The sequence below is a fragment of the Hippocampus guttulatus genome, chromosome 7 (assembly GCF_054856545.1).
Source record: "Hippocampus guttulatus isolate MCC_2025c chromosome 7, RoL_Hgut_1.0, whole genome shotgun sequence".
Classification (NCBI taxonomy): domain Eukaryota; kingdom Metazoa; phylum Chordata; class Actinopteri; order Syngnathiformes; family Syngnathidae; genus Hippocampus; species Hippocampus guttulatus.
In genome coordinates this window covers 17,630,360-17,657,065 of record NC_141267.1, presented here as the reverse complement: position 1 = coordinate 17,657,065, position 26,706 = coordinate 17,630,360, and the positions used below count along the sequence as shown (strand labels likewise).

The 26,706-nt window shown below is 42.7% G+C and overlaps 1 protein-coding gene across 3 annotated transcripts; it reads left to right on the top strand.

Annotated features, from left to right (window-relative positions):
* Nucleotides 1-128: 128 nt before the first annotated feature.
* On the top strand, nt 129-26,262 carry LOC147202713 (importin-13-like). 3 transcript variants are annotated; one of them, XM_086115694.1, is made up of 24 exons: nt 133-358; nt 683-799; nt 5,262-5,387; nt 5,462-5,818; nt 6,994-7,247; nt 8,704-8,766; nt 10,448-10,588; nt 11,376-11,517; nt 11,588-11,754; nt 11,837-11,957; nt 12,476-12,623; nt 12,843-13,024; nt 13,122-13,148; nt 13,870-14,004; nt 15,830-15,982; nt 16,416-16,496; nt 16,604-16,741; nt 17,390-17,486; nt 20,590-20,642; nt 22,712-22,778; nt 23,606-23,664; nt 23,748-23,837; nt 23,997-24,178; nt 24,423-26,262. In XM_086115694.1, exons 2-24 carry the CDS (start codon nt 728-730, stop codon nt 24,517-24,519), a joined length of 2,952 nt encoding a protein of 983 aa, XP_085971820.1. In that variant the 5' UTR covers nt 133-358; nt 683-727; the 3' UTR covers nt 24,520-26,262. The 3 variants fall into 3 exon arrangements, 2 of the variants coding, with proteins under 2 accessions (XP_085971820.1, XP_085971821.1); XM_086115695.1 differs by lacking the exon at nt 8,704-8,766; XR_015101386.1 differs by lacking the exons at nt 20,590-20,642; nt 23,997-24,178; nt 24,423-26,262 and having other exon boundaries at nt 129-358.
* The last annotated feature ends 444 nt before the right edge of the window (nt 26,263-26,706 follow it).

Genomic DNA, 26,706 nt, shown 5'->3' with positions numbered 1-26,706 from the left:
TTTGGTTCGTTCACAGGACGACTTAAGGGGGTTAATTCGACATTTGAACGCAGCTAACATTGCCCAAATCGTGTTGCGTACAGGAACTACGTCACTGTACTGTCAATATACAGTATAATAATAATCGTTGCAGTTTTGGGTGACGCATATTGGAGTGATATTGTTATCTAAGGAGAAAATGGAAGATTTACAAATAACGAACGGTCTGAAGGTCTTCAGCGGTGCGCCGTGTAGGCGGGTTTACGTCCAGGGGTTCCGAGAACCCTGAACGCATCATAGAGTTCCAAGGCGAAAGCGAAGCAGCGGCATCAAGCTGCCAGCCGGACAGTATCGTCGCTCTCCTGCGCCGGACACAAAGGTGTGGAAAACTCGCTATGATTGGCATATTACCCACTGGGTCAGGCGCAGGCTTCCACGAATTAATCGCTCGTATTGAGTTTACTGTTTGTTGACGGCGGGTGTCATAACGGGAGGCGCGCGTTGCTAAAGTTAGCCTCGATGCTAGCAGTGTTTAATGTTTCTCAATGGGTTTGCGTTAGCATCGGTTAGCTCGCCGCTGTCAAGACGGGCGAGCAAACGTTAGCACGCCGGCGAGCATCCATTAACACCTGATTGTGATACCAGCTCATCTAACTTTTATTTGTAAATGTATGCGTTTTTCTGTGTGTTTGTTTTTTTAAAGAGGTCAGGGGACATTTGACAGCTCCGTGCCCCACAGGGGGTTGCTATGATGGAGACACCGGGGAGGATAGCAAATACACAGGACGCCTTGGACTTCACCGTGGAGAACGTTGAAAAGGTGAGGCTATTGACTGATCGTCATGTTGTATTGTGCAAATGCATAACACCTGACAAGACATGCACATGAGTGCTAGCACGAGAATCTAACCTCGTAGTTTGCATCTTTACGCTGTGCCCCTTGACAAACAGCGCAAACAGATACGTCTCTAAAATGAACTTGGCCCACTGGAACAGAATATTTGTATAGTTAAATAGTGCAGCAACCTATCGTGGTAACCACCTCTACACGGTGCTACTTCTTGACAAGAAGCACAAATAGTTTAATATCTAGTAACATGACAAGGTTTCCCCAAAATGACAGGCAGCCAAAATGCTGTTTGGGGGGGACCTTTTTGGTCAAAGTTTTTGTGATTTTGCCTTGAGAAAATCTGGTCAAAACATGCCTTCAAATTCGTGTAAAACAACATCATTTAATTGTTCTCAACTAATCTTCTCACGCCGTTTCGTCTGCTACTTGAGGAACCCCTTTGACTGGCTGACACAGTTACCAGTCAATAATAGTGCTAAATCTTATTATACTTAATATATATTATCCTCTTAATATATCAATTCTGTGATGCTGCCTGACGTTAAGTCGAGTGATTTGCACAGATATTTAAATTTTAAAGCAACAATAATACCTGTTCATCCACCATTTTGTACATTGATTTAGGGTGTTGAACTGTGTGTGTTGTGTTGTGTTGCTGCCATAAATCTCCCTGCTGGGTGGCCACAGACGCTACTGAAGGGATGGTTGGGGGAGGATGGAGACAGGAAGGTGTGTGTGTCCGTGTGTGTGTGAGAGAGGGCAGGGTAATGTGCTGAAATGGAGGGTCTGTGGGAGACGGGGGGGGGTGCAAAGTGGAGGGGGAGGGGCATACATGGAGGATGGCGATGTCATTAAAGGCACAATGATGATACTGCTTTTGTACTCCTTCATTTTAACATCATTTAGGACCTTTCCTGTTATTTTTGCAATTCAGACAGGACCCAGAGTAACCACTGTATACACAACTAATGTGTCTGAGGGGTTCATTAGGAATGTTTTTATGTTCAGGTGATGAACATATGGTGAAAGCACCTGATGTGGGTGGTATGAATTATGAGCCACATGCCTGTTTGATGCTGAGAGTCCACAAAATGACCCTTTTTACAGAATTCTGACCCGTGAAGGTGAGATATTATGGCAACTGTAAAGTGTTCTCCCACTACATAGCGTTTGAGTTATTACGAGCTTGAACTACAGCTGCGGCTAGCGAAAATCCGCAAGTAGGGTGACATCCCCTAAAATGGTTTGTAATTACTGAGAGATACAATATGGTGCTGTGAAAGCACTACTTTTGTCTAAATGAGAGTCCTCATTATCCTTCAATGGATGATACTTCCTTGGAACCAAGATACCTCGAGCATTACTTTTATCGAAATAAAATCCATCAACTTAATTTAACCTAGTTACTTGGTACCAGTTTGTCACAAGATGGCGCCAAGATGGTGACAAAGCACTACTTTTGTCCCATGGACACTCTTCAACTCTGTTAATGATGCTAAAAATCATCCCTTGGCATCAAGATGCCACAAGATTGAGGCAAAGATCACCTCAACTCACTTCAACATAGCTCATGGTATAAAGATGCCACAGAAAGTCACCAATGGTGGATACACTAATGTGTGAGGTTTCACTGATTACTTTTGGTGGGAAAAGAGAGCCACAGGTGTGTCGCTGCTGTACTGTGATTATGTATCGCATTGATGGTTTCTATGATTGTGACGTATTAAGAGGTGCATTAATTGGGTAAGCATCCACCGAAGGTCCTGCTTCCAAAAACCACAGCCCAACACTGAATGATGGATATTCAAACTTACCGAGTGAGTGTAGTGTGTTCCATCGTGATGGCGGGTTTTGTGTGTGTGTGTGTGTGTGTGTGTGTGTGTGTGTGTGTGTGTGTGTGTGTGTGTGTGTGTGTGTGTGTGTGTGTGTGTGCGTGCGTGTGCGTGTGTGTGTGTGTGTGCGCGCGTGTTCCATTGTGATGGCGGGTTTGTGTGTGTGTGTGTGTGTGTGTGTTGTTGGATTTTTCTTTTTTTTTTGGGTGGTGTTGGGGGGGTGGGGTTGTATACATGGCGATGGAGATGATGCCTCCTGGCTCAGCAGCCACACTTTTGTTCGTTCTTCGGTCGGACAGACAACGACAACACATTGTCCACACTCACCAGCCACACACTGATGCAGCCTCTTAAAGCGAAAGACGAGGGCAGCGCGCCACTTTGTTGTTAGCATGAGCATTTGGAGTCCACACGCAGCAGAATCTCTGTCATCATGACTTGTTATGAAGCTAATTCCTCCTTTTTTTTTTTTTTGCTGTGGGCGGTACTGAAAACATCTGACGTTAACATCAAAAGTTTTTTTTTTTTTGTCTTTGGTTTTCTGTTATTATTAATCATTTCTCTGCCTCTTAATATTCAATTTCATCAATGCAGTTGTATGAAAAGATGTGAAAATATTGGGCTCTTATTACATTGCCAGTGAAAGCAGGCATTATTTTTATTTGATTGCTTGTCATTGATCCTTCGCGGCTGCCTCTTCGTGTTAGCTTGAGTCAGTTGGCACAGTTTAGTGCGGCTTTGGAACAAATAATTTTAGAGCAGATGGCGAGGCTGTGACCGATGGGACATTTTCTCACTCACGTCACTCCTCCGCCTCTTACGGCCGTTCTGTCGACAGCCCACTGTACTCAGGTGCAGCCAGGTGGCACAGGCGGTTTTTCCTCTATCTGTAGCTAGATAGTGGTCAAAGTGAGGCATAGCTCAAAGAATTAACGTCAAAATGCACTCAGGCTCGCATTGCGTATGTCACATGGCCGAACACGGAAAACAGGTGAGCCCTGACCTTTGCAGGGTGAGCCCAAGGAGACTTCGATGGCCATTACAGTTGACAGCAGAGCGTGGTGGAATGTCAAAATGCCTGCACACCTGCCCATCTGAGTGTTCTTCACTTCTACGCAAATGTTCTTTGCCCGTCGTAATATCAATTAGGATGGGTGAAGATCCAGTGCCACTTTCAAGCAACAGCCAGACTAATAAAAACGCTGCCGCTGCTCAACCCGTATTGTTTTGTGTTTTTTGTTATTGTAAAGTGTCCTTGGGTGTCTTGAAAGGCGCTTATAAATAAAATGTATTATTATTATTACTGCCAAGCTCCCCAGATGTGGTGCCCCTGCTATTGTATGTCAAAACTGGACTTTTCTATTTCGCAATTAGTGGTGACTATAGTCAGAACTGTGGCCCTGGTCGTCATGGTAACGAAATCCAGGTTCACCATTGGCCCAGAAGTATATGAGACGGGGTATTTACAGTAGCTTCCTCAAATCTACCTTAAAAGCACCACCAAAAAAAAGTAACTTTTTGATCCGTGGCGTATTTTGAGGAAAGCATGTTGGGACTTGATTATAAGACACCTGGGAACTCTTTTATACACAATAAGTCTCCTTTAAATCTTGGAATGCGAGGTCTTAAGGTTTGGGAAATAAAGTGAGGCCTGTAAGCTGCACGAATGATCCCCTTGTACCGTGTTACTGCATTTAATTCTAATAGCGCAATTAGCTGAATGGGAAGTCGAGCGGTGCTGACTCGCGAGAGCATCCTAATGCATATTTGTTTGTTCCAGTGAGGGAAGATTGCCAAAGCTGGTTTACACTTCATTTATCTCCTTTATTCTGCTTTTATACACAGCAAAAAAGAAAGCATGCCAGCATGACCAAAATTGGAAATGAAGTGAATGGAGTATGAGATACTACTGAATATTTGTTACCGCTTCAACTACATTCAAGCAGATTCAGTATGAATTTAAATATGAAAGCTCTCGCCGGCATGATTATTGCCCAGCCAAACCTTTCAGTTGCCTTAATGTTGTGGCTGATGGATGGTTCCCTGTTGTAAAAACCACGATTTGATTGCAAATTTGTGCCTAAGCCATCATTCATCTCGACTGAGTTCTCTAACCCTCCTTGCTGCTCAGTACCACTCAGCAGCTGTACTTCAGAGCGCCACTTTTTTTTTTTAGGTCACCGCTTTTGCTAATAGAGTAAAATGTGTCCTGGGGCTTTTTTGGGGTGGTTGTGGTGGTGGTGGTGGGGGGGGGGGGGGGTGATATTAAACAATGTTGCTGGCGTATTATACTTTTATGCCAAGTGGACCTGGAGTTTAAGGCAAAATAAAAAGGAGTTTCATGCAGTAAAATGGCCAGGAAGATAAACACTGACGCACATTCTGGAGTGATTCTCTTTATTCTGGCATTTTGCAAATAGGAATAATTTTGGTCATCGTGGTTGACCTAAAACAGGAAAAGTTTTGTTTGACTTCATATCAGACCGACAAATAAAACCCCACATGCAAACGTCTTGTTTCAACTGTAAACACTTCTGAGTGATTGTCTGGAATATTAATTTGATGGAGTTGTATTCTCCTCTGTGTGTCTTTGCTGGCAGGCACTCCACCAACTGTACTATGATCCCAATATCGACAACAAGAATCTCGCTCAAAAGTGGCTTATGCAAGCCCAGGTGTCTCCTCAGGCCTGGCAGTTTTGCTGGGCTCTGCTCAGCCCAGACAAGGTAGAAAAATCAAACGCTGTCACATACTGTATGTGGTCATAAAATTGAACAGTATTCATCATGTCACTCCACAGGTGCCGGAGATCCAGTATTTCGGCGCCAGCGCGCTCCACACCAAAATCTCCCGCTACTGGTCGGATATCCCTAGCGACCAGTATGAGTCGCTGAAAAGCCAGCTGTTTTCGCAGATCGCCTGCTTCTCCTCAGGCGCCAAGATGGTGCTGACGCGGCTGTGCGTGGCACTGGCGTCGCTGGCGCTCAACACCATGCCCGAGGCCTGGCCCGGCGCCGTGGCCGAGATGGTACGGGTGTTCCAAGAGGAGGGCGGAGGCATTGACGGGCGGGCGCGTTGCCTGGCACTGCTGGAGCTCCTCACGGTCCTTCCAGAGGAGTTCCAGACCAGCCGGTTGCCGCAGTATAGAAAGGGACAGGTATGTCTGTGTGGGTGACTTCCATTCATCCGTTTTCAATTGTGCTTGTCCACATGAGGTTGTGGTTGTCAGTCACAGGCAGGGCACATAAAGACAAATAAGCATTCACATCCCGATTCTGTGGACAGTTCACTGTACAGTCTTCAGTGGACCTAAGTTGACTTATGTCATGAGAAGTGAAAATCACATTGAACTGGTCACAGCCCACATGTCAACAAACAAAGCAACATTTCCTGCAATGGAAAATCCACAGTCGTCAATATACTTACTGTAATTTGTTTTTTGAGTTTAAGGTGTTTGCTTGTATTGTAATGTTTGCATTTCTTATGATTATTTAACTTGGACCCCAAGAAGAATAACAGACACTGCGGTGGAAGCTAAAGGGGACAATACACAACAAAGTTTCTAAATAATCGTCAAACCCTACTGTGGTTGTGTATTTTTCTAGCCAAAAAAAGAACTTTGGGGAGGTTCGACTTTGGAAGTTCAACTAAGTAGACTACATGATCGGACTACAACATAACAAATCCTAATTACCGTATTTTCCGGACTATAAATCGCAGTTATTTTCATAGTTTGGCCGGAGGGGTGCGACTTATGTGTGGAATTATTAACACATGATTGTGTCATTTCACATTAAACCACAAGAGGGCGCTCTCAGCCAGTGTTGATAAATCGCCGATGAGTCTGTGGTGTTTACGTGTGTACGTAAACGACGTAGGAGAGGGAGCGGCGCATCGTCTACCTCCCTTGCGTCTACCTCCCGAATTGGGGAAGTTGTTTAAAAGTGACACCGAGGATGAAGATTTCATTGGATTTAGTGACTTGGAGTGAAACTGATAGTTTGGTCAACTTGTTAGCATGCTCTTTATGCTAGAGTTATCTGAATAATATGTTACGTCGTTACTGACATTACCAGGCATGTCAGTCATGTAACGTTAGCATACCGTACACTTATTCAGCCTGTTGTTCTCTATTTTATTTTTATTTTAAATTGCCTTTCATGATGATATGTATGTTTTGGGTGTTGGATTTTATCAAATAAATTTCCCCCAAAATTGCGAGTTATACTCCAGTGCGACTTATATGTTTTTTCCTTGCATTTTTTGGCTGGTGCGATTTATAATCCGGAGCAACGTATAATCCGAAAAATACGGTATTATTCTTCCCATCAGGTCCGGGGTGCCCTAGGCCGGGAGTGGGGCTCCGTGTGCCCGCTGCTGCAGCAACTGTTGCGCCGGACGGACAGCCCCGGCGCAGTGAAGGCCCGCGTGCTACGCTGCCTGTCGTCTTGGGTGCTGCTGGATGTGCCGCTCAGCGAGAGCGAAGGCCTGGTGCACGACTGCTTTGTTGCCCTGTCTGACCCTGAGCTCTTCGACACCGCTGTGGAGGCGCTGGTCAATGCCATCTCACAGCCAGACTCCCAAAGGTGCGTGCCAATGTCTGGGCAAAGCCAAATGAGAAGTCGGGTATAAGGTGGCACGTATATTGTGCATCACATATTGGCATGTTTGGATGTATATGTGGTGTTGAAGCAAAAGATTTGCTAGCTCCGGCGTTAACCAGCTCTGACCCTGTCAGCGTCATACTTCACAGGCAAGTAAAAAAATGTTCTATGACATCACAAGCGAGCTAAAAAGATGAAGTAGCCCTAAGATGGTTGGTCAACTGTCACGCATGGATTCCAAGAGGGTATTAATTCGCAACGCTTACATTGCATGAACAACGAATGAAGGTTGATGTGAGTGCATCGACGATACCGCTTTGGAGTAACGTCCTCCATCGATAAGAATTTATGGTGCGCTGCTGGAGGAACAGGGATACTCATTTTTATATTCCACTACATTCCAATGTACAGTCCTTGGAAATTTGTTTTACTGCCAGATATTTTGAATGTTTTCTTTCCCCCCTCTTGGTAGTTGTGTTTTATTTCGTTTTTATCTTTAACCAGTTAGTATTTAATTTTATCTTTCGTCAATCTAATTGTTTTTTGTTTTTGAAATTGGGATACCAAAAAATCCAATATTATTGACAGACTGATATGAAGCACGTACATCGTGATTCGCCTCCTTCTTCTGAGCACATCATGTTAAAAAAGAATTTGATTTCATCTTTCATTTTGCTTTTTCATAGTTGTGTTGACCCCTTATGTCCTCCTGGTTGATTGTTATAATTTCAAAAAGGCCTATTATCAATCGATATAATCAGCTGGCCAATTCATTGGTTGGGCCATACTTCCCATGATACAGCCAATTTAAGGCATGCTTTTCTCAGCAATGTTGTTCAAACTCAACATTTTACAATGTAGATTCCACTGTAATGAGGCTGAAACTGCCCATTGGGAATGATGGAAACATTTGCCTTGGAGAACTGTGAGCGTTTTAACTCCATTAGGAGCAGACAGGATGGGTGGGCGCTGGCTGGGCATAAAGGAGGAAGGAATGTGATGCAGGGGCATGTTGACAGCTAAAAGGAGGGAGGAGAGACGAGGGGGTGGAAGGAGAGCGCGGCACATCTTGGTTGGCCGGCGTTGCTATGGTTACAGTACCGGGGCGAGATGTCATCGCGACCGGTCGATTCAGATGTGGCAAGCGCTCGTTACCCCTTCCCTCCAAAAGCAGGAAAGCGAGCACGATGATGGAGGTGAGCGGAAAGGATGGTGATTCTTACCTCTGCTTCACAGAATGAGCAGGATGTAAACGCTGACCTGTCACTTTTAATGGGATGAGTAATGTACTAGCTCTCGTAGCAAGCGTGCCTCAAGCTATTTTTACATCCACTATAAATCTATAGACTGATGTTTATTCTCTCATCTATGTCCTCTTCCCGCACTCCCTGCCTCGGGATCTCTCCCTCTGTTTCAACTCATCACAATCAACTCGTAGAGGGCACACGATTGGTCCAGCCGCATCCTGTTGCCAGGCAACCCTTTTCCCCCTGTCTCTGAGGTAATTGCGCAGGGGGTCGCAACAGGGAGTAGTCATGAAGTGTATAATTGAAGGGGAGCAAGGAGAGCACAATAGGACCCCCCCCCCCCCCCTGACCCCACCTAATGCTTCTTCTTTTCTTAAAGTGGAAGTCAACACAAAAAAAATATTTTTAATAATAGGTTCTATGGAGCCCCACTAATCTAAACACAGTATTCTGATTAATATGAGTTAAGCAGTAAGCTGTCCTATCAAAGTCCTATAAAAAAAATGGCCGCACCCCAGAGATGGAAAAAACGGTCTAAACTAATCTAAACACAGTATTCTGATTAATATGAATTAACTCATATTAATCAGAATACTGTGTTTAGATTAGTTTAGACCGTGCGGCCATTTTTTTTTTATAGGACTTTGATAGGACAGGACAGGACCAAGCTTCCATGGCCACCATATATTCCTTTGATGTGAAAGTCTCCCTTCCCAGCATGGTCGCCATGTAGGTGCGTATGTGACCCTGCTGCAATCTACTGGAAGTCTGTGACAAAAGCGGCAAACCCGGAAACACATGGACCAGTCTATCGATTGCGCCACAGCGACGTTGTCTGGGTTTAACTGCGAGCAATTCTGGAATTTACAGATTTTGAAAGCTGCTGTATAAAATATTGTTTTGAGGCGACTAAATTCTATATTCTGTCTTAAGAAATTCGCAGTCCGTAAGTCCTGTGTCTGTTAAGTCGAGGTTTCTACTGTATATCAAATCAAATGTTCCCAATAGAAATGGATTGAACCCCCCCCCCCCCCAAAAAAAAAGAAAAGGCATGTGTCTTTATTGGACATGACCCACAACTTCACAGCCAGCGCTGGTTAAAAATGAATATGCCCTTAAGTGGTACTCGCAGAGTTGCTCGTTTAGATTTAAGTATCAGTCCGTCGGCAAGACACACAAGCAGGTAAAATGATGTCCGTCTCTCTCTTGCTCTCACTCTCTCGACATTCTCCATAAGATGAAACATTGCCACACACACACAACCATTTTTAATTGAAATTTTTTTTGGTTTTCGCACATCCACATCATCTGTGACATTTCGGACAAACACACACACACTCTTGATCTTTAAATGTCACGCTATCGCATGATCGCATTAAAGATGACATTGTCTCATAATGTCGTGTTAGCCAATCCAAATGAGTGAGCTGTGTGTAAATGTGTTTCAGTGGAGTGAGGAAGATCTAGATGAAAAGTAAGACAATATACTGGTGCATAGCAGTTTTTCCTCTGAGTAATAGCTTTGATTTTAGTCTTGTGTAGGTGGTAACTCGTGGGTGTGTTGAATCAGGTGGAAAAAAAATAACTCTTGACACCAAGGAGGGACTAGTTTCCATTTTCACAGATCAAAAAAAAAAAGACAGTTTCACCAATCGACCAAATAGAACAGGAAATCTGCAATTTTGTTTTAAAGTGGTTCATTGGCAATAGAAAAAAAACCCTCCCAAAAATCAATTTCACCAATCGGCACAAAATTGATTGCCCCTTTTTATCATAACAGAATGCACAAAAAAAGTCTCAAGGACCCGTTAGTTAATGGGTTATTTTTGGCGAATTCCAGGGCTTGTACTCTGTTGAACTTGTAGAGAATTCACCATGGTGTCCTAGACAAGTTGGTAACTGTATTGTTTGTGTTTGCCGGTGTGTGTCGTACAGGTACGTGAACACGTTGCTAAAGCTAGTCCCTCCAGTGCTGGCTCTCCAGGACCAGCTCAGAGAGGCCGTCCAGAGCGGCGACATGGAGACTTGTCACGGCATTTGCCGCGTTGCTGTTACGTTGGGAGAGAACCACTCCAGGTTGGTTTGGTGTTTGTCTCTGAACAAAATGTGTACACATCCACTTAAACCGCTCAAGAATTGTCATTGTCTAAATTACATTTGAATGAGGCCAAAAGAATCTCTTCAGTCAAACTGACGAATTGGCGAATAATTTTTACCTAAACAGCGCGCCAAGCATGTGACAATGTACAGATTCCAACATGTAAGCATTCCAGTAATAGCCAACAATTTTTTTTAAAGAAGCACCTTGCAAGCACCATCGTGTTTTCTAATCTGCATCCGGCAGGTGTTGTTGGCATGGTTTTGCTTCAGTTTCATTTACTTTAATCATCCAGTGGTTTATTACCGGTAGTTGATACTGAATGATGGTGCTAGTTTGCTAGCATTCATGCTAACTGCACTACAATGGAGCAAATGAATAGTGCAAATGTGAAGAAGTGGAGAGACCCTCTGCTGACCATGGGGAAAACTTACATTTTTAAATTTGAGATGTGGAATGAACATTTACTGCTGACAACTGAGAGTTTATTTAAAAAAAAAAAAAAGGTTACACTACAACTTGCGTAGTTTGAAGACACCGAAATATTGTTGTTGTGTTCCAAAAATAAAAATGACAAGAGCTGATGTCAGTAAAAAAAAAATCTGTACAAACGAAAAAGAAATGGAAAACAAAACATTTTAAAATTCAGACGATGAGCTAACTGGAAGGAGAGTCAAATAAGCAAGGCCTGAAGTTTAAATCATGTGTTTTTAGTCAAATACATATCAACTGCATCCAACATTCTTCCACTTTCTCTTGTTTTAGGATTCTGCTGGCACAGGTGGATCACTGGCAGAGCTTCCTTGCTTTAGTCAACATGATCATGTTTTGCACAGGCATCCCCGGCCACTACCCAGTTAACGAGACCACCAGCTCGCTCACACTGACCTTCTGGTACACGCTACAAGTAAGGCTTCACGTGGACTGTCTGCTATTATATGTCACACTTCTTAAGATTGTGTTTTATTGTCTTCCAGGATGAAATCATGTCATTTGAGACAAACAAGCAAGCAGTGTACCTGCAAGTGTACAGGCCAGTGTATTTCCAGCTTGTGGACGTTCTGCTCCACAAAGCCCAGTTCCCCTCGGACCAAGAGTACGCATCGTGGACCTCGGATGAAAAAGAGCAGTTCCGTATCTACAGGTCTGTGGCTTTGTGGACACTTGGAACTTTTTTTCTTTTTTTTTAATTGAAAGAGACTAAATATAGAGTGTCTCTCCTTCAGGGTGGACATCTCTGACACGCTCATGTATGTCTACGAGATGCTGGGTGCTGAGCTGCTGAGTAATCTCTATGACAAACTGGGTCGACTCTTGACAAATACAGAGCAGCCCACGTCGTGGCAGGTGTGTGGGATGCTGTGTTGCTGAGATGACGTTTCGAAAAATGTTTCACTGCAGATTTCGTCATCGTGCGGTGGAGCACAAACCCCAAACTCGAACACAAATCGTTTCTTCATACCTTTTCGCTTGTGGGGGCGTGCAGTCATGATGTCAACCCAATTTTGTGTCTTTTGGTGGAAGGTAGCAAATTTTTTTCTTGACACAATTTTCATCTTGTGGCGTGGCATTTTCAGTTGTGCGTGCAGCACTTCATACACTACAATTTATCCAATGCAGTGGACCTGTTACCCCCACTGCATCGAAAACTTCACCGAGCAATCAATTAAGTGTCAGAAGCATTTGGAGAAGAATTTGACAATATCTTGAATTGGTTGTTTAATTTCATGCTTGATGGGCGTGTAGGCATTCCAGAGATCCATATAAAGTACATATTATTTAAAGTAAAAAAAAAAAAAAAGAGAGTAGCTTATTCTGCTGTCACTGTTAAAAATACACAAATACAGTGATTATTCCTCCTCCAGCACACAGAGGCTTTGCTGTACGGTTTCCAGTCCATTGCGGAGACGATAGACGTCAATTACTCTGACGTCATTCCGGGCCTCATAGGCCTCATCCCCAGAATCAGCATCAACAACGTTCAGCTGGCTGACACAGTGATGTTCACTATTGGTGAGACTTTTACCATCACGTTCCTCAAAGACAATTTTGCTTCTGTTCTGTTAAGGTGCCGTGAGCAGGCAGGACACTTTTTAAATAGTTTTTAATATATTCTCAAATTTTTTAATTATGACTCATGGCCAGGAAAAATTGGAGAGGGGAGAAAAAGGCTCCTATTTGTCCCTTTCTCTGTATGCATGTACCCTGCTTTACTGTAAATCCATCTACTAGGTGCTCTGGCTGAGTGGTTGGCCGACCACCCGGTGATGCTGAGTAGCGTCCTGCCCCTGGTCCTACAGGCTCTGGGTAACCCGGACCTTTCCATCTCATCCGTTTCTACACTAAAGAAGATCTGCCGCGAGTGCAAAAGTGACCTGCCGCCTTATGCCACCAACATAGTAGCCGTATCTCAGGTACTTTTGTTTTATTTGTTTTATTCGTCATGGTTCATTGTGCATATAGTAACTTTTCTCTCTCCCTTTTTTTTTTTTTTTTTTTTTTTAAACGCAGGAGGTTCTAATAAAGCAGATCCACAAGGTCAGTGTATGGTCTCGCACTTTTTAATTCAATTAATTCAGTTCAATTCAATTCATGGTTCGTTGCAGATATGCCATGAATTACGTCACATATTTTAAAAAAAAAATCCACAAAAAGTAGATACATACTGTAGGTCAATTTTGTACCTTCTGCATCAAAAGGAAAAGCATATAATTTTTGTGCCCGCTATGATACGTTGCTGATATTGACAGATAAAGTGTCAAACTATTTGCACACTCTTGTGACACAAACAAACAAAAGTGAAATTGGATAATATCCTTGGCACACCTGAGGATCTCTAATTGCACTCTAGTGTGCCTCAACACATTGTTTGGGGCTCAGTGACTTGAGACTGATTATTATAAATGACTATGTAAAATAGCATAATGTAAGAACCACTTCTGCCAGACATCTTCTCTATATATAACATTTTAAAAAGGGGTGTAATTTGGACAAATCTGCAAGGAACTTTCATATATGTTTTGTGTGTCACAGACCAAAAAAATAAAATAAAAAGGAAAACAAATTAAATTAGAATTGGGCACTGAGACCTGCAGGCCAGCCGGTGTTACCAAAATATGCTTGAAAGCTGAAAGATCGTTTTTGTGTTCTTCTTTTTCACAGATCTGATTTGTTGGTGTGGTTGTCTGACCATATTTTATGCTGATTTAAAACTGTGCTTTCTTTTTTTAACTCATAAAGTCCTCCTTTGTTTTTCTAGACGAGTCAGTGCATGTGGCTGATGCAGGCATTAGGCTTCCTTCTTTCTGCGCTACCCGTGGAGGACATTCTGAGGAATCTTCACTCTCTAATCACGCCTTACATCCAGCAACTGGAGAAGCTGGCGGAGGAGACGGTGCGTGGACCAAAACCCCTGCGCACACATTTACACACACCGCACACACATAGTAACGCAGTAGTACCATGACTGCACTGTATACAGCTCTTGATAGCACACATCCAACACACCAATACTACAGTACGTACAGTAAGTACACATTATAAAACGTTTGTTTCTTTACCTTCTCCATTGGGTTCTATTGTTTTTTTCCCTTTTACGATACAGTGGTATTTTCATTCTCAAAACACAAAACAAAATATATTCACAGCGCTTCACATTTTCCACATTTTATCTTACAGCCTCATTCCAAAATGGATTAAATATTTTTTCCCCAAAAAGTTTACACCTGACCCATATCCCATAATGATAAGGTGATTTTAGTTTAATTTTTTCTTCTTCTCAAATGTATTTAGAAAAAATAAGAATCATTTATAAGTCTACACACACACACACACACACTACTACTACTACTAAATACCGGTAGTTTGCAAATAGTTTGTAAACTTGTACAGGTAATTAAAAATATTATTTTGCCATCAAAATGACATTTTCACTGCTGATCTCTTGACAGATCAATCAGAATGCTCAAAATTAGCTGGTATTGAAGAGGTTCTCTCTCTCTTTTTTTAATGGTTGGCAATGCAAGAGTTAATAACAAGAAGAGTCAGAAAAGACAGCAACTCTGAGAAGCCCCTTCTATGTTGCGATGCCCAAGCTCCACGTCCAATTGTCAGTCACAAAAGCCATTTTTAATATCCGCTTTGAAGTAGTCCGTATTTGGAGACCTGTGCGGCACACAGGAGACGTTTTTCTTCTTCTGATTAACAAACACGTAACAGAGTTTCCGCCGATGGTTGCGGGGCGCCACCAGACGTGAGCCAAGATGAATCTTTTCCTTCATCTTTGTTCGCGGCCTACACGCAGAGTAACACACGACCTCATCGATCCTCGCTGCCTCCCAACCGTTGTTTACTATCTCGCATTTGCTTCGTCAGCATGACATCAGACTGGCAAATCGCCTCGAACGCCCGTCGCTAGACAAATAGTGGCTCCTAGTGGGCAGACCATCAACCCCTCAGAGTCTGCATTGAATATTCAAATAAAGCATGGCCATTTATACTACGTCACATCACCATGGAAACAGCAGCGACCAACATTCTGACTCATTAAGTGAACAATATGTGGCTGGACATGCATTCCTGAAGAAATAGCCTGCAAAACAACTGATCGTATTGCGTTATATTCATGGACAGGTGTTGTTGATATGATGTACATACAGAATGTTCACCGCTTGGCTGTTGCTGTGCTCACGTGGGTTCATTAAGATGAATGCAAATCATGCTAAATAATCAAATTAAACTCCTTAGTCATGAACCAAAGCCGGTTTTATGAACTCAAAAGCAGCTAGATGTATTTTGGGGTAAAGAGGTTATTTGTATGCATTACATTTTTGTAATGGTGGTGAAAATGCAATTGGAATTTGTTTTTGGAATTTTCTTCATCGCGTGTGTATCGCGATGACAATGTATGTATTTTTGGAGTATGCAACATGACCCCCCCGAAAAAGTGGCAAATTGTGTAAATTCAAAATCCAAATTCTCAAAGGATTGTTCACAACCAGAAATAGTCAACTGCCGAAAGATTTACTTAGTAGTTTTATTTCATACTTGTTAGTGGTGCAGGCACTCCAGAGAACCAACTACTGGTGTTTGTATACAAACCATTAAAATGCCAATTTTCATTGATACCGTTTGTCCAATTTAAGATGCTCCACTCCAGTGTATATTGCTCGATTGATTTCTTTTGCTGGTTTTATTGTTTCTTCTCTTTCTCGTTTCAGCCTAATCCGTCCAATAAATTAGCTATCATCCACATCTTGGGGCTGCTGTCCAACTTGTTCACCACGCTTGACATCAGCAAACAGGATGAAGAATCGGAGGACGGATCGGCTGCGCCCGTCAAAACTGCCCCTCCCCCACCGGGACCCAACCCGGTCAGTGCTTCCCCCACCACCATTCCCTACCCGCGTTACGTGTAATACGAGTGAGAAAAATGAGTGTCGTATTGAGTGCGGACATGTGGTGGTGATGCACTTCCACAGCTGGAGGAAAACCGTAGCCTCTTTTCACATTCGGTGAACTCCCCAAATTGTCAATTAAGATACTTGAGGATATGAAGCAAATAAAATAACATGAAAAATTCACACATTAGACATTTTGAGCTGAAAATGAACATTTAATTAAAAAAAAAATATATCGCACAGCTGGTGAAATTGTTTAAAATGGGAAAAATTGCCCAATAGAAGATCAAATTTATACCAGAAAATGTCAGAAAACCAGATCCCATATTTTTTTAGGTACCGGTACTTTTTCCCCCGTTTTTGTTTCTGACAGTGAAAAGATTGCGGTACTTTTGTGTGCCAACAGGTGGTGGTTGTCCTGCAGCAAGTGTTTGCCCTCATCCAGACCGTACTGGGCAAGTGGCTGAACGACTCGCAGGTGGTCGAGGTGCGTCACCTCCGCCGTCCTTCCCCTCCACGCTGGTGTTAGGTGACATTGTTCCCACTTATGTCGGCTCACAAGTGGGTTGAATGGATTCCACGTGTGCTCCTCAGGCGGTGTGCGCCATCTTTGAGAAGTCGGTCAAGACACTGCTGCACAACTTTGCCCCCATGGTCTCGCAGCTGAGCCAAATGCTGGGACAGATGTACAGCACCATCCCCCAAGCCTCGGCCCTCGACCTCACACGACAGGTAGGCTTCTGTTTTCTGTGCTCCTGGTTTTCTTGATGGTCTTGGTTGACTTGAAAACCCTACTTTGAAGGTTCAACTTAAAACCTTGACTTGAAACCTGAAACTTTATTTTAAAAAATAATAATTTGAGATCCCAACCACTGACTTGGAAAACCAGCTTGGAAACCTTAAACCTGACTTGAAACCCTATTTTAAAATTCTAATCCTGACCAAAATCGTTACCATATTATCCTAAGCTTGACTTGAAAACGCTACTTTGAAGACCGAACGTCTTTCCTCACCATGCCTTGAAAACCTAACTCAAGACATCAATTTGAAATCCTAACCCCCCGTTGTATTTTAAAACCTAATTTGAAACCCTAACACTAACTTGAAACCCTAACCCTGACGTCAAACCCTTTGACCTTTCAGTCCACACACTTTACACCCCTAAAACACGCACACGGACACACACAACTTTGACTTGTTTTCTAATGTCGTTCTTTGACGATGAGGCAGTACATGGGTTGCCAGGGCAACACTACCAAGGAGTCTAGCGCGTGTGGTCGTTTCTAAAAATAGCCCAATGACTTTGACTAGAGTCTTTAAAGATTCTCAACACAGGTTCATGGGAGGTCTGAATGTGTTGCTTTTTTTTTTTTCTCTCAGCTGGTCCACATTTTCGCCAGCCAGACGGAGCATTTCCCTCCCATCAAGGCTCTGTTTGAGCTTGTTACCTCTGTAACGCTGTCCATCTTCCAGCAAGGTAGGACTTGGTAATACTGTAAAATGCACCCCGGCGGTATATCATTGAATGTGTTTGTTACCTTCCGTTTCACACGGTCCAAAAGTAGCAAACAAAACAACAACAAAACTTAGCGGAACTGCATTTTGCTTATTTTGTGTAAGTCACGCTTTCTGACAACACTGATGTGACTACATTTTGAAACCTAAGCCGACTTGGGACATGGAGAAGCATCACTGTTCAAATGTTCCATCCATACTTGGATGTTCTGTGTCAAGTTGTTGAAATATTCAGCACATTCGCCAGAAATGACACTTGCTACACACGCACAAGATAATGAGCCAACACATCAGCTGTAGTGGAAAATTCTGCCTTCATGAAGCTTTTGATAGACTCAGTTTTTCATAATAGACACTCACTAAACCATATCATTTAAAAAGTTGAACTTCATTTTTTCGTTGGATTTCTTCTATTTGAGGAAAAAAGTTACATTTTTAAGTTTGATTGATCTTTTTTCTTTTTACAATACAATACAATACAATACATGCAGATTTATATAGCGCTTTCACAACAGCGACAGCTGTAACAAAGCGCTTCACAAAACAGTTAACATAAAGTAAAATAATAAACACAACACATAACATAAAACACGGACAGTCGTGCAGTCCTAACCACTTTTCCGTCACACGCTTTGTTGTTTGAAGCAGTTTCAGATGAAAGAGGAGAGAATCAAAGTGTCCTTTAACCTTTAACAACTTTTTAAGTTGTGAACTTTCAACCACGTTGTATATTTATTTGCTTGTTAACATATGACAACTCTAAAATCATTAACAGAAAAGTGGAATTATTTGGGGTTAAAAAAAATCTCAACAAGGGAAAAAAAAGAATCTTTTTTGTTTAAAGATTTTTTGTAACCATACAAGAGTAAATTGCATTTTGGTGGATTTTCCTTATCCCTTCTCAGGAAAATAGATTGTAAAATACTTTTTGGGCACAAATAAAAGATCCACCTTCCCCCCTCCAAATATCGGTTCCTGCCTATTGGTTTCCCTCATGAGGACAATCATGATTTAAAATGGTTAGAGGGTTAAATATATTCAGAGTCACGATTAAATTCATGCAATAATTATTAAAGGAGCAATGCAATCGCTAACATTCAAATCAAATGTTACTTACATTTTTTTTTAATCTTTGTAAATGCTGATACAAATGATTTAATTAGAGTGTGAACGTGTATCCAATGTGATGTCAAATGTATTATTCCAGTGTAGCCCAGAAATACATTTTTGGCAATTGGACATTCAGGCCAGACATTGAACATGGAGGGGAAAAAGAAAAATAACCCACATTGTCGTGTGCCTCTCCCGCTTCCCTTTATGTTGCCCCCTTCCTCCGACCCCCCACTTCCACCACTGTTTCCTGCCTCTCTGCTTTTGATTGCATCCGTAATGGCTGCCTCACTCCCTTGACTCTTGTCCTTTCCAAGCAGGTGCTTTCTTCAGTAAGATGCGATACTGTATGTTCACAACACGGAGAGCGCTCGCTTATTCACATGGCTGGCATGTAAACGTAGCATACGGCACTACTAGAGCTGCGTGGGGGGCCCTCTGAATAAGCTCTGTGTTCCTTATGTTTGTGTGTGTGTGTGTGTGTGTGTGTGTGTGTGTGTGTGTGTGTGTGTGTGTGTGTGTGTGTGTGTGTGCTTGCACAAGTGTGTGTATGTGAGTGCGTGCAAGTTAATGAGTGTGAGATTGCGTAAGCGTGCGTGTTAGCGACTGATTGTGCGTGTGAGAGTAAGCGTGTGTATGTGTGTGTGTGTGTGTGTGTCTGAATGTAGGGCCGCAGGGGAGTCTTGGTTTGAGCCTAAAACATGTTTGGAGTGTGGGAAAAAGCTGGGCGCTCACTACAGACGTTGGTCGTGGCAACATCAATTGTGGCCCATCAGTGTCAGGCCATTGGACGGCTTGTTCGCTGCAAGCGTATCTTCAAATGTCCCATCATTGTTTTTGTTTTGATATATTTGTAATTGGTACTCTCATTTGAAAAGAAATGTTGCGTGGTCTGTGTCCAGCAGTATGAGGGAGGCGGGGCGATCTGAACCTTAGCCGACCGATGAGTTCACACTGAGGGTTCATCTTTGGAGCAAAGGGGGATCTGGCGAGCGGGCTTCCAACGGACCCATCACGCCGACGCCCTCTCGCTGAAACACAAGCTTCGTTTATACCGAGATCCTTGGATGGTACATCTCGAATGTGTCCGCCTGGGCGAAACATTTCAAGCTACAAACGGGCTCACGGAACCAGTTATGTTAGTTTGTAGCTTGGGGTTCCATTGTACTTGCGCTGTTCAGGGGGCGTCAAAATTTGGGGGTTGACTTCACACTCTCCTGACCTCTATTTTAGGAAGAAAAAAAAATAGCAGGAAAAAAAAATCATTCTTCAGCGATATTATCCTGATCACTGTGATTATGATGAGGAAGCTTTATGACGATATTAACTCACTGACATTCCCTGTTGGTGCTGATTATACAGATCAGCAATATGGGCAACAGTTCAAATAAACAAACAAATAAATAAATAAAAATCTTGGCTTGACAAAAAAAACCTATCTAGCCTTTCATGGACTACCTCCAAAGTCAGATTACTGCCGGGTAAAGTTTGCGCTCATGATCTGGCTGGTGTTTCAAGGTGAGGAGGTAAGCCAACGGCAAATTGGTCCCCCTTTCCTCCAAAGCGTCACAGTAACAGAGGTGCCTCCTGGGTTCCCACTCCAAAGCCACTTTTCTTTCTTAGGTTTCTTCTGTTTCTCTCTTTGTTACTTCTTTCTTTGTTATTGTCGAAAAACAGACCCATGTCTTTCGTCTCCTGCCTCTTCTTTTCTTTCCTTCTCCCTCCAAGAGTCCGCCAGCGCTCACACGCCACCTACAACCCCTCCCAAAATGCCTCCCCCCCTCCCCCCCCTACGTTCCCCCTCTTTGTTCCTTACTCACATGTGAATTATTTCAATGAACTACTTTTGAGTTCTCTTTTGAGTTCCACATGACTGTTGAATTGGTTCCGTTGCTGTTTGTATATTATTCTTATTCTCTTTTGATTTCTTAAGTTTCATCTTTATTATATTTTAGGACCCAGGGATCATCCTGATATTGTTGATTCATTTATGCAACTCCAAGCTCAGGTGTGTTTTTGGTTCCTTATTTCACTCACTTTGGGTTTCTCTCTTCCTCTTATTTCTAATTCCTCCTTTTCTCTCTGTCCTCTTCCTCTCCTCCTCTCGTCTCGCTTCACAGACCTTTAAAATGTCCCGTCGCATACGGCGAGGCTTTGGAATGACTTTTCTCCTCAAACGCTCAGCATTGTAACAGTCACCTTGCCACCTAAACACATGAATCGCGACCATTTAAGGGACTTTTTTTTGGGGGGGGGGGTACCTTCACTTGAGTTTAATTTCTTCAGTGACTTGTCGATTTTGAGGGAGAGAAATGCCAACACAGTGGAATTCAGTCAAATTTAAGCACCACACACTCATACCAATTACATATATCATTGGTAAGAACAGAGCACAGGTGCAACGATTAATCAACAATTAATCGGTTAGCAAATGAATCAAGAATTATTTCGAAGATCGATTAATCCTTTGTTTACTCTAAACTTGTCCAAATCCCTGAAAATTCATCCTCTCCCCAGTACATATTCTCAGTTTTCTGTAGTCCTCCATGAAAGCCGATGTATTACCTTTGTGTTGTATTAAAAGAAAACATTTGTGAACATCTGATTTTACTTTGGGAGAGACTGATCAACACTTTTGCCTTTGCCTATGGAAACTAGGAACTTAATATTATTAATGTTTGCACATTTTCTGCACTGTCGATTTGGAATCATGTCCTTTTTTTTAAAGAAAAAATAGGGTTGGAAATAAGTTTTAATTTTTAAATCCAATTCATCCGCAAAATGATAATCACTTATTAAAATAACACTAATGAACAGATTTTTGCAAAACGTTTTTTCTAAGAAATGCAAGTCTAAATTTTTTTGCATTGATTCCAAATCTCTCAAAAGCAAACATTCGCTTCAAAGTCACCGTTTGGCCTTTTTTTTCTCTACTTTTTGGTCGGAAACCAATAGTTTTGGTCACACAACGAAAGAACCCAAAGGAGTAGAAACAAACACATTTTTCTGCTGAAAGAAGAGTCTAGTCCATAATATTCTGTGGGCCGTCAAAGATTAGTCAAAATGTTCCAAAACACCATTACGGGGAACTCGGCTTTGAAAACAGCTAGCAGTTTGTAGGGGGGGGGGGAGGGTTCTGCCCCCCTCCCTAAACCCCCAGGTGCATTCATAGACAAGCGTTTGCACTCAGATTCAGATGGGCAATTTAGCGCGTTCAGTGAATTGCACAATTCATGCTGTGTGATGTGGCTGGAGAAAAGTCATACAGCCGCAAACGGCATCCAGAAAAGCTGTAGCCCAAACTGATAAAGCGTCAACGCATTTCAAGATTTCAAGTCAACGATTTAGTCGTAGCGCTTGCCTCAAATTTTCATCTAGCTGGTCTCCAAGGTGACTGCTTCGTCTCTGAGTGCTCCCCTCTCCTCACAAGTCATTCCAGCCCACAGCCAATCGGAGCCCCCAAAGAATTAATATTCAACTTTAATATTAATCACTTCAGACAAATTGGCTGATGGATTGTCTGTTTTATTCAAATAATGATTTCTTTTGCTTTTGTTGTCTTCATTCCTCTCCCTTTTGTTTTCTATCTTTGGATGGATAGATCGATGTGAACTCCATCTTTTCTCCTCTCCCTCTCTCCTCTCCTCCATCCTGAATTAGTTGTTTATGAGATGAGTTGTATTTCTCTTTATATGCACATGTTGATTACCTGCAAACTTTTGTTGCGTATTCAACCAAAAACACACGCATGGAAAAAAACAAAACAAAAAAACAAAACAGTTACGTTTTCAAGTATCCGCCCAAAACGACCATTGCCTTTTAGTTTTGACTTCAGTTTCCAGTTATTATTTCAAAACGTTTGGTTGCAATTTGTTTGCTCTCCCTGTGGAGTTGTGCATCAGAGCATCTCTCTCGGAGTTTTTGGATAGTCAAGCAAGCACTGCGGCCTGGTAGGCAGATCTGTTCTCAAGTCTCATGTTGCTGGTCAGGTCTGACTACCAGGCAGGTAGGATAAAGGAGTATTTCTCACTGCGTGGTCTCAACAAAACACAGACGACGCTTTTGTTTGCCTCTTAGGCTCTCAAACGGAAGCCCGATTTGTACTTGTCTGAGAGTCTCGACGTAAAAGCCGTGTACCATTGTGGTAAGTTTCTGCTTGACGCCACGTTTCCACCAAGCTATGCGGGTCGAGCGTTGGTTTAAGGCGGTTTTCAGAAGATCACGGTTTGGTTCAAATTGGGTTCGAGGTCATCAAATGGTCCAATTTCACTCAATTGGTTGGAAAATACTGTATATGCCACTGATTAATCGTGACAGGCAGAACAATTAAATACTTGTCCAGCAGAGGGCAGAAGGTATGTAATTAACCCGTTGCCATTCAGACAACAGAATAAACCGAGGTACACACATGAGTACATTTCTGAGGAAATTGAGAAAAGATCATTTATAATGTCCCTTTTTTTATCTCGCAAATGTACAACTTTACGATGTATGATTTTTTTTCTTCTTAATAGTACAACTTTTTATTTCAATCCGATTTTTATTTTGATACATTTTTTTAATATAACAAATATGCTACTAAATTCTCGTAATATAAATTTTAGTTTTGTTTTATTTTCGTCATTTTATTTTATATGGACATTTCATCTCAAAGAATATGGAACTTTATTCTCATAAAATAAACAAATATGTCAAAAATCTGACTTTTTTTCACTTATTTTTACAGAAGAAATGTATAACTTTTCCCCTGAAATTTCACCATATATTCTTTTAAGATTACGGCTTTTATTATTATTTACATTTTTTTTCCCTTACGGCCATCCCAACAAATAAACCTTGTACAGACAAAACTGTATTGCTTGGTGGAAACAGGACTTTTATTGGCGTGGAAACCTACTTTAAAACTCTTGTTCCCAGTAACTATAAAATGTGGACACCACTGCGATTGTACCGTTTCTTTCCCACTCGCAGGGCTGCTATCGCTTAAGTTTCCCGAGGGTCCGACCGTCAAGTCGACATGTCTCTTCTTTGTGAGTGCACACGTTGTGAGCGCTTGCTTGCGTGCGATGATGGAGATGGAAACGTGTTGCTGATTGTGCTGTGTCCATTTCAGACTGAGCTGTTGCCCCGCTGTTTAGACGTGCCCCCGGTGGCCAGGCTACTGCAAGAGGATGGCAAGCTACTGATCCAGGCCCTTTTGGAGGTGTGAAATGCTCCCAATGTCGATTTTTTTAAAGTCATCATTTTGCTCAAAAAGATTATAATTTTACGAAGCAACTTGTCAGGTGTTAGATATTTTATGATAATAACGGACCTGAAATGATGAGATGCTTTCTGTATTTTTATTTGATCCCTCTTCCAGGGTATCGGCGGCGGGGCCTCTCGGAACCTGATGGACCATTTTGCGGAGGTGCTGTTCAGTCTGAACAAGCAGTGCTTCTCGCTGCTGGCCATGTGGCTAAAGGTGGCGCTGCAACCGCCAGGCTTCCCGTCGTCGCGAGTCACGACGCAGCAAAAGGACCATTTCTCCCAGCAGATACTCAGGTAGCACCCCGGGCTACTTTGTACGATGTAAGCTTCTTAAATATAGCAGTTCAACATAATCTGAAACGGAATTGTCTCCCAAACAATTTTTCACATAGGAAATCATATAAAGTGAATATATGTGTCAAGTCAGGATTATGGTTTCAAATTAGAGGTTTGAAAGTATGGTTTCAGGTGAGGGCTTTGCTGACCGTTCCATTTCCATTGTATGCTTGAACCATTTTCTGGGTAATTTTTCACATAGAGAGCGAGTGAACAAGCGACGGGTGAAGGAAATCGTCAAGGAGTTTACACTGCTTTGCCGAGGCCTCCACGGCACCGAGTACGCCGCTGAGTACTGAGCACCGACGTCGGAGGGGGAAAAGCAAAACCCCAGCAGGTGACACAGCCGGCAAGCAACCTGTGATGGCGGGACAAGACGTGGGACTCCTTTTAATGGACAAACACCCTTGTGGCTTTTAGGGAGGTTCTCCCCACCCCCTCCTCCCCCCTCCCATCCTCCTTCAGCTTCCCAGCATGCTGCCTCGTGTCCCCTCCAATTTCCTTTCACTGCAAGATCCCTCAAAATGGAAAAAAAAATAAATCCATTTGGGGGTTGTGGGGGTCTCGTTCAGCCTTCTCTCGATCTTCCCGTGGTTTCCTGGTGATTATCCATGTGAAATGAAAATGGTATCGTAACGTAGCCACTAGACGTACTCATTCAGGATGACTTATACATGAATATACGTATATAATAGATATATATTTATATCGAGAGAGGAAGTCGTGCTGCTACTGGGGAGGAACTGGTGTAAATGTCATGGGGGGGGGATTCTGAATCACCCGATGTTACCCGTTCTTGCCAAATGATCGTGTGAGTATGTTCCACACGAGAATGTGTTTGAAACTAAAGGACGAGCCAGGAACGAGGTGGGGCCTGGGGTGGGGAAGCTACAAGAGCCTGATGAATCATCATTTGTTATTTCTTCGCTTAATAAAGCTCTCGGAGGATAACAAGTTGTCCCTAAAGTCTGGACACGGGCAAGATAAAAAAAGTGTTTGGCGGACACGTTGTCCTGTCCTACAAGTTCTGAGATTCAGGCCTTGAATCTGGGCTCAAGCCTTATGTGTGAAATGTTGCATGTCTTCCGACTGCCTCCCACATGCCAAAAACGTGTGTGTCAGGTTTATTCAAGGCTCGAAATCGTCAATGTCGTGATTGTTTTCTTTTATCGATCTGTACCCTGCCGTTTATTGGCGACCAAGGGTGGAACCCGCCTCACTCATCAAAAGGTAGTTTAGGTCAATTGAAGCCTTAATTGTCCATAACTGTGCGTGTGACAAATAAGTTGATGAATTAAAATTCTATCCAATTGAAATAACATTTCCAACAATGATGCAATACACGAATGCCACATTCGAGCTGTCAGCGGCCCGTATGTCCAGATTTTAGGGCTACCATGGACAACGGTTTCCCCACCCCTCTACCAGTCAAAAATAATCAAAATTGTGCATATTATTAGTCATTTCTGCTCCGTATTTTGAGTGTGCGTGTTCATAGCTGCATCTTTAGCGCCCCCATCCACCGCACTTATATTGGACCTACAAGTACATCAACATAACCTCCTCATCTTTCACTCCACTAAAAAAAAAAAAAAGACACTTCTTCAAGTCTCACATCTCACCGGACCATCATGGAACAGCTCCAATAATCGGGAGCGGTCGCCTCAACGAAGATCCAACGGGATTAGAGGGCGAAAATACAGACAAAGGGGACCATCATCATCAGCAGCAGCAGCAGCAGCATTCAAATGTATCTACTCCCATGCACACTCTAATCCTGCTGTTTTATCCGAGGTGCCTGCAGACATGTAGCATGTGTTTGTGTTTAGTAAGAGAAGGTACGGAGGCTTTTGAGACTATTGACCTCTTCTGGATATGGGAAGTCTAAGGAGTTTGGATTTGAACAGTGACAGACTGGATGCACATATGTGTGAGGGGAAAGAAGTTAAAAGATGATGGTGGAGAATCAAGGGGAGTGTTTGAAATGTACATTGTTTTTTTTGTACCTTGGCTTTAATTTATTAAATATATCTAAGACTGCAGCACACTCCTGATTTAATGTTTTCTAAAAGTACAGTACTACAAAGTGCGGCCCGGTGGTCCAGTGGTTAACGTGTCGACCTCACAGTGCAGAGGTTGTGGATTCGATCCCGGCTCCGGCCTTCCCGTGTGGAGTTTCCATGTTCTCTCCGAGCCTCCGGTTTCCTCTCACATTCCAAAAACATGCATGGTGGATAAATGGAACACTCTGAATTGTGCCTTGGTGTGAGTGTGAGCGTGTATGTTTTTTTCTGTGTGTGCCTTGCGATTGGCTGGCAACCGGTTCAGGGTGTCCCCCGCCTCCTGCCCAAAGACAGCTGGGACCCTTGTGAGGATAAAGTAGATCGGGAAAAAAAAGTTGCTCCAGTGCAAAAAAAGTTACAATTTACAACAAAATGCAAATTATGGAAGATTTAAAAAATCGATGCAAGTGGATTTTCAGAGTT

What these genes read in the sequence shown, in the direction of transcription:
- LOC147202713 (XM_086115694.1), top strand. Translation starts at nt 728, where the DNA reads ATGATGGAGACACCGGGGAGGATAGCAAATACACAGGACGCCTTGGAC. An exon ending in TAATAAAGCAGATCCACAAG is followed by an intron (nt 13,149 to 13,869) that starts GTCAGTGTATGG and finishes TTGTTTTTCTAG; the next exon opens with ACGAGTCAGTGCATGTGGCT. An exon ending in ACGACTCGCAGGTGGTCGAG is followed by an intron (nt 16,497 to 16,603) that starts GTGCGTCACCTC and finishes TGTGCTCCTCAG; the next exon opens with GCGGTGTGCGCCATCTTTGA.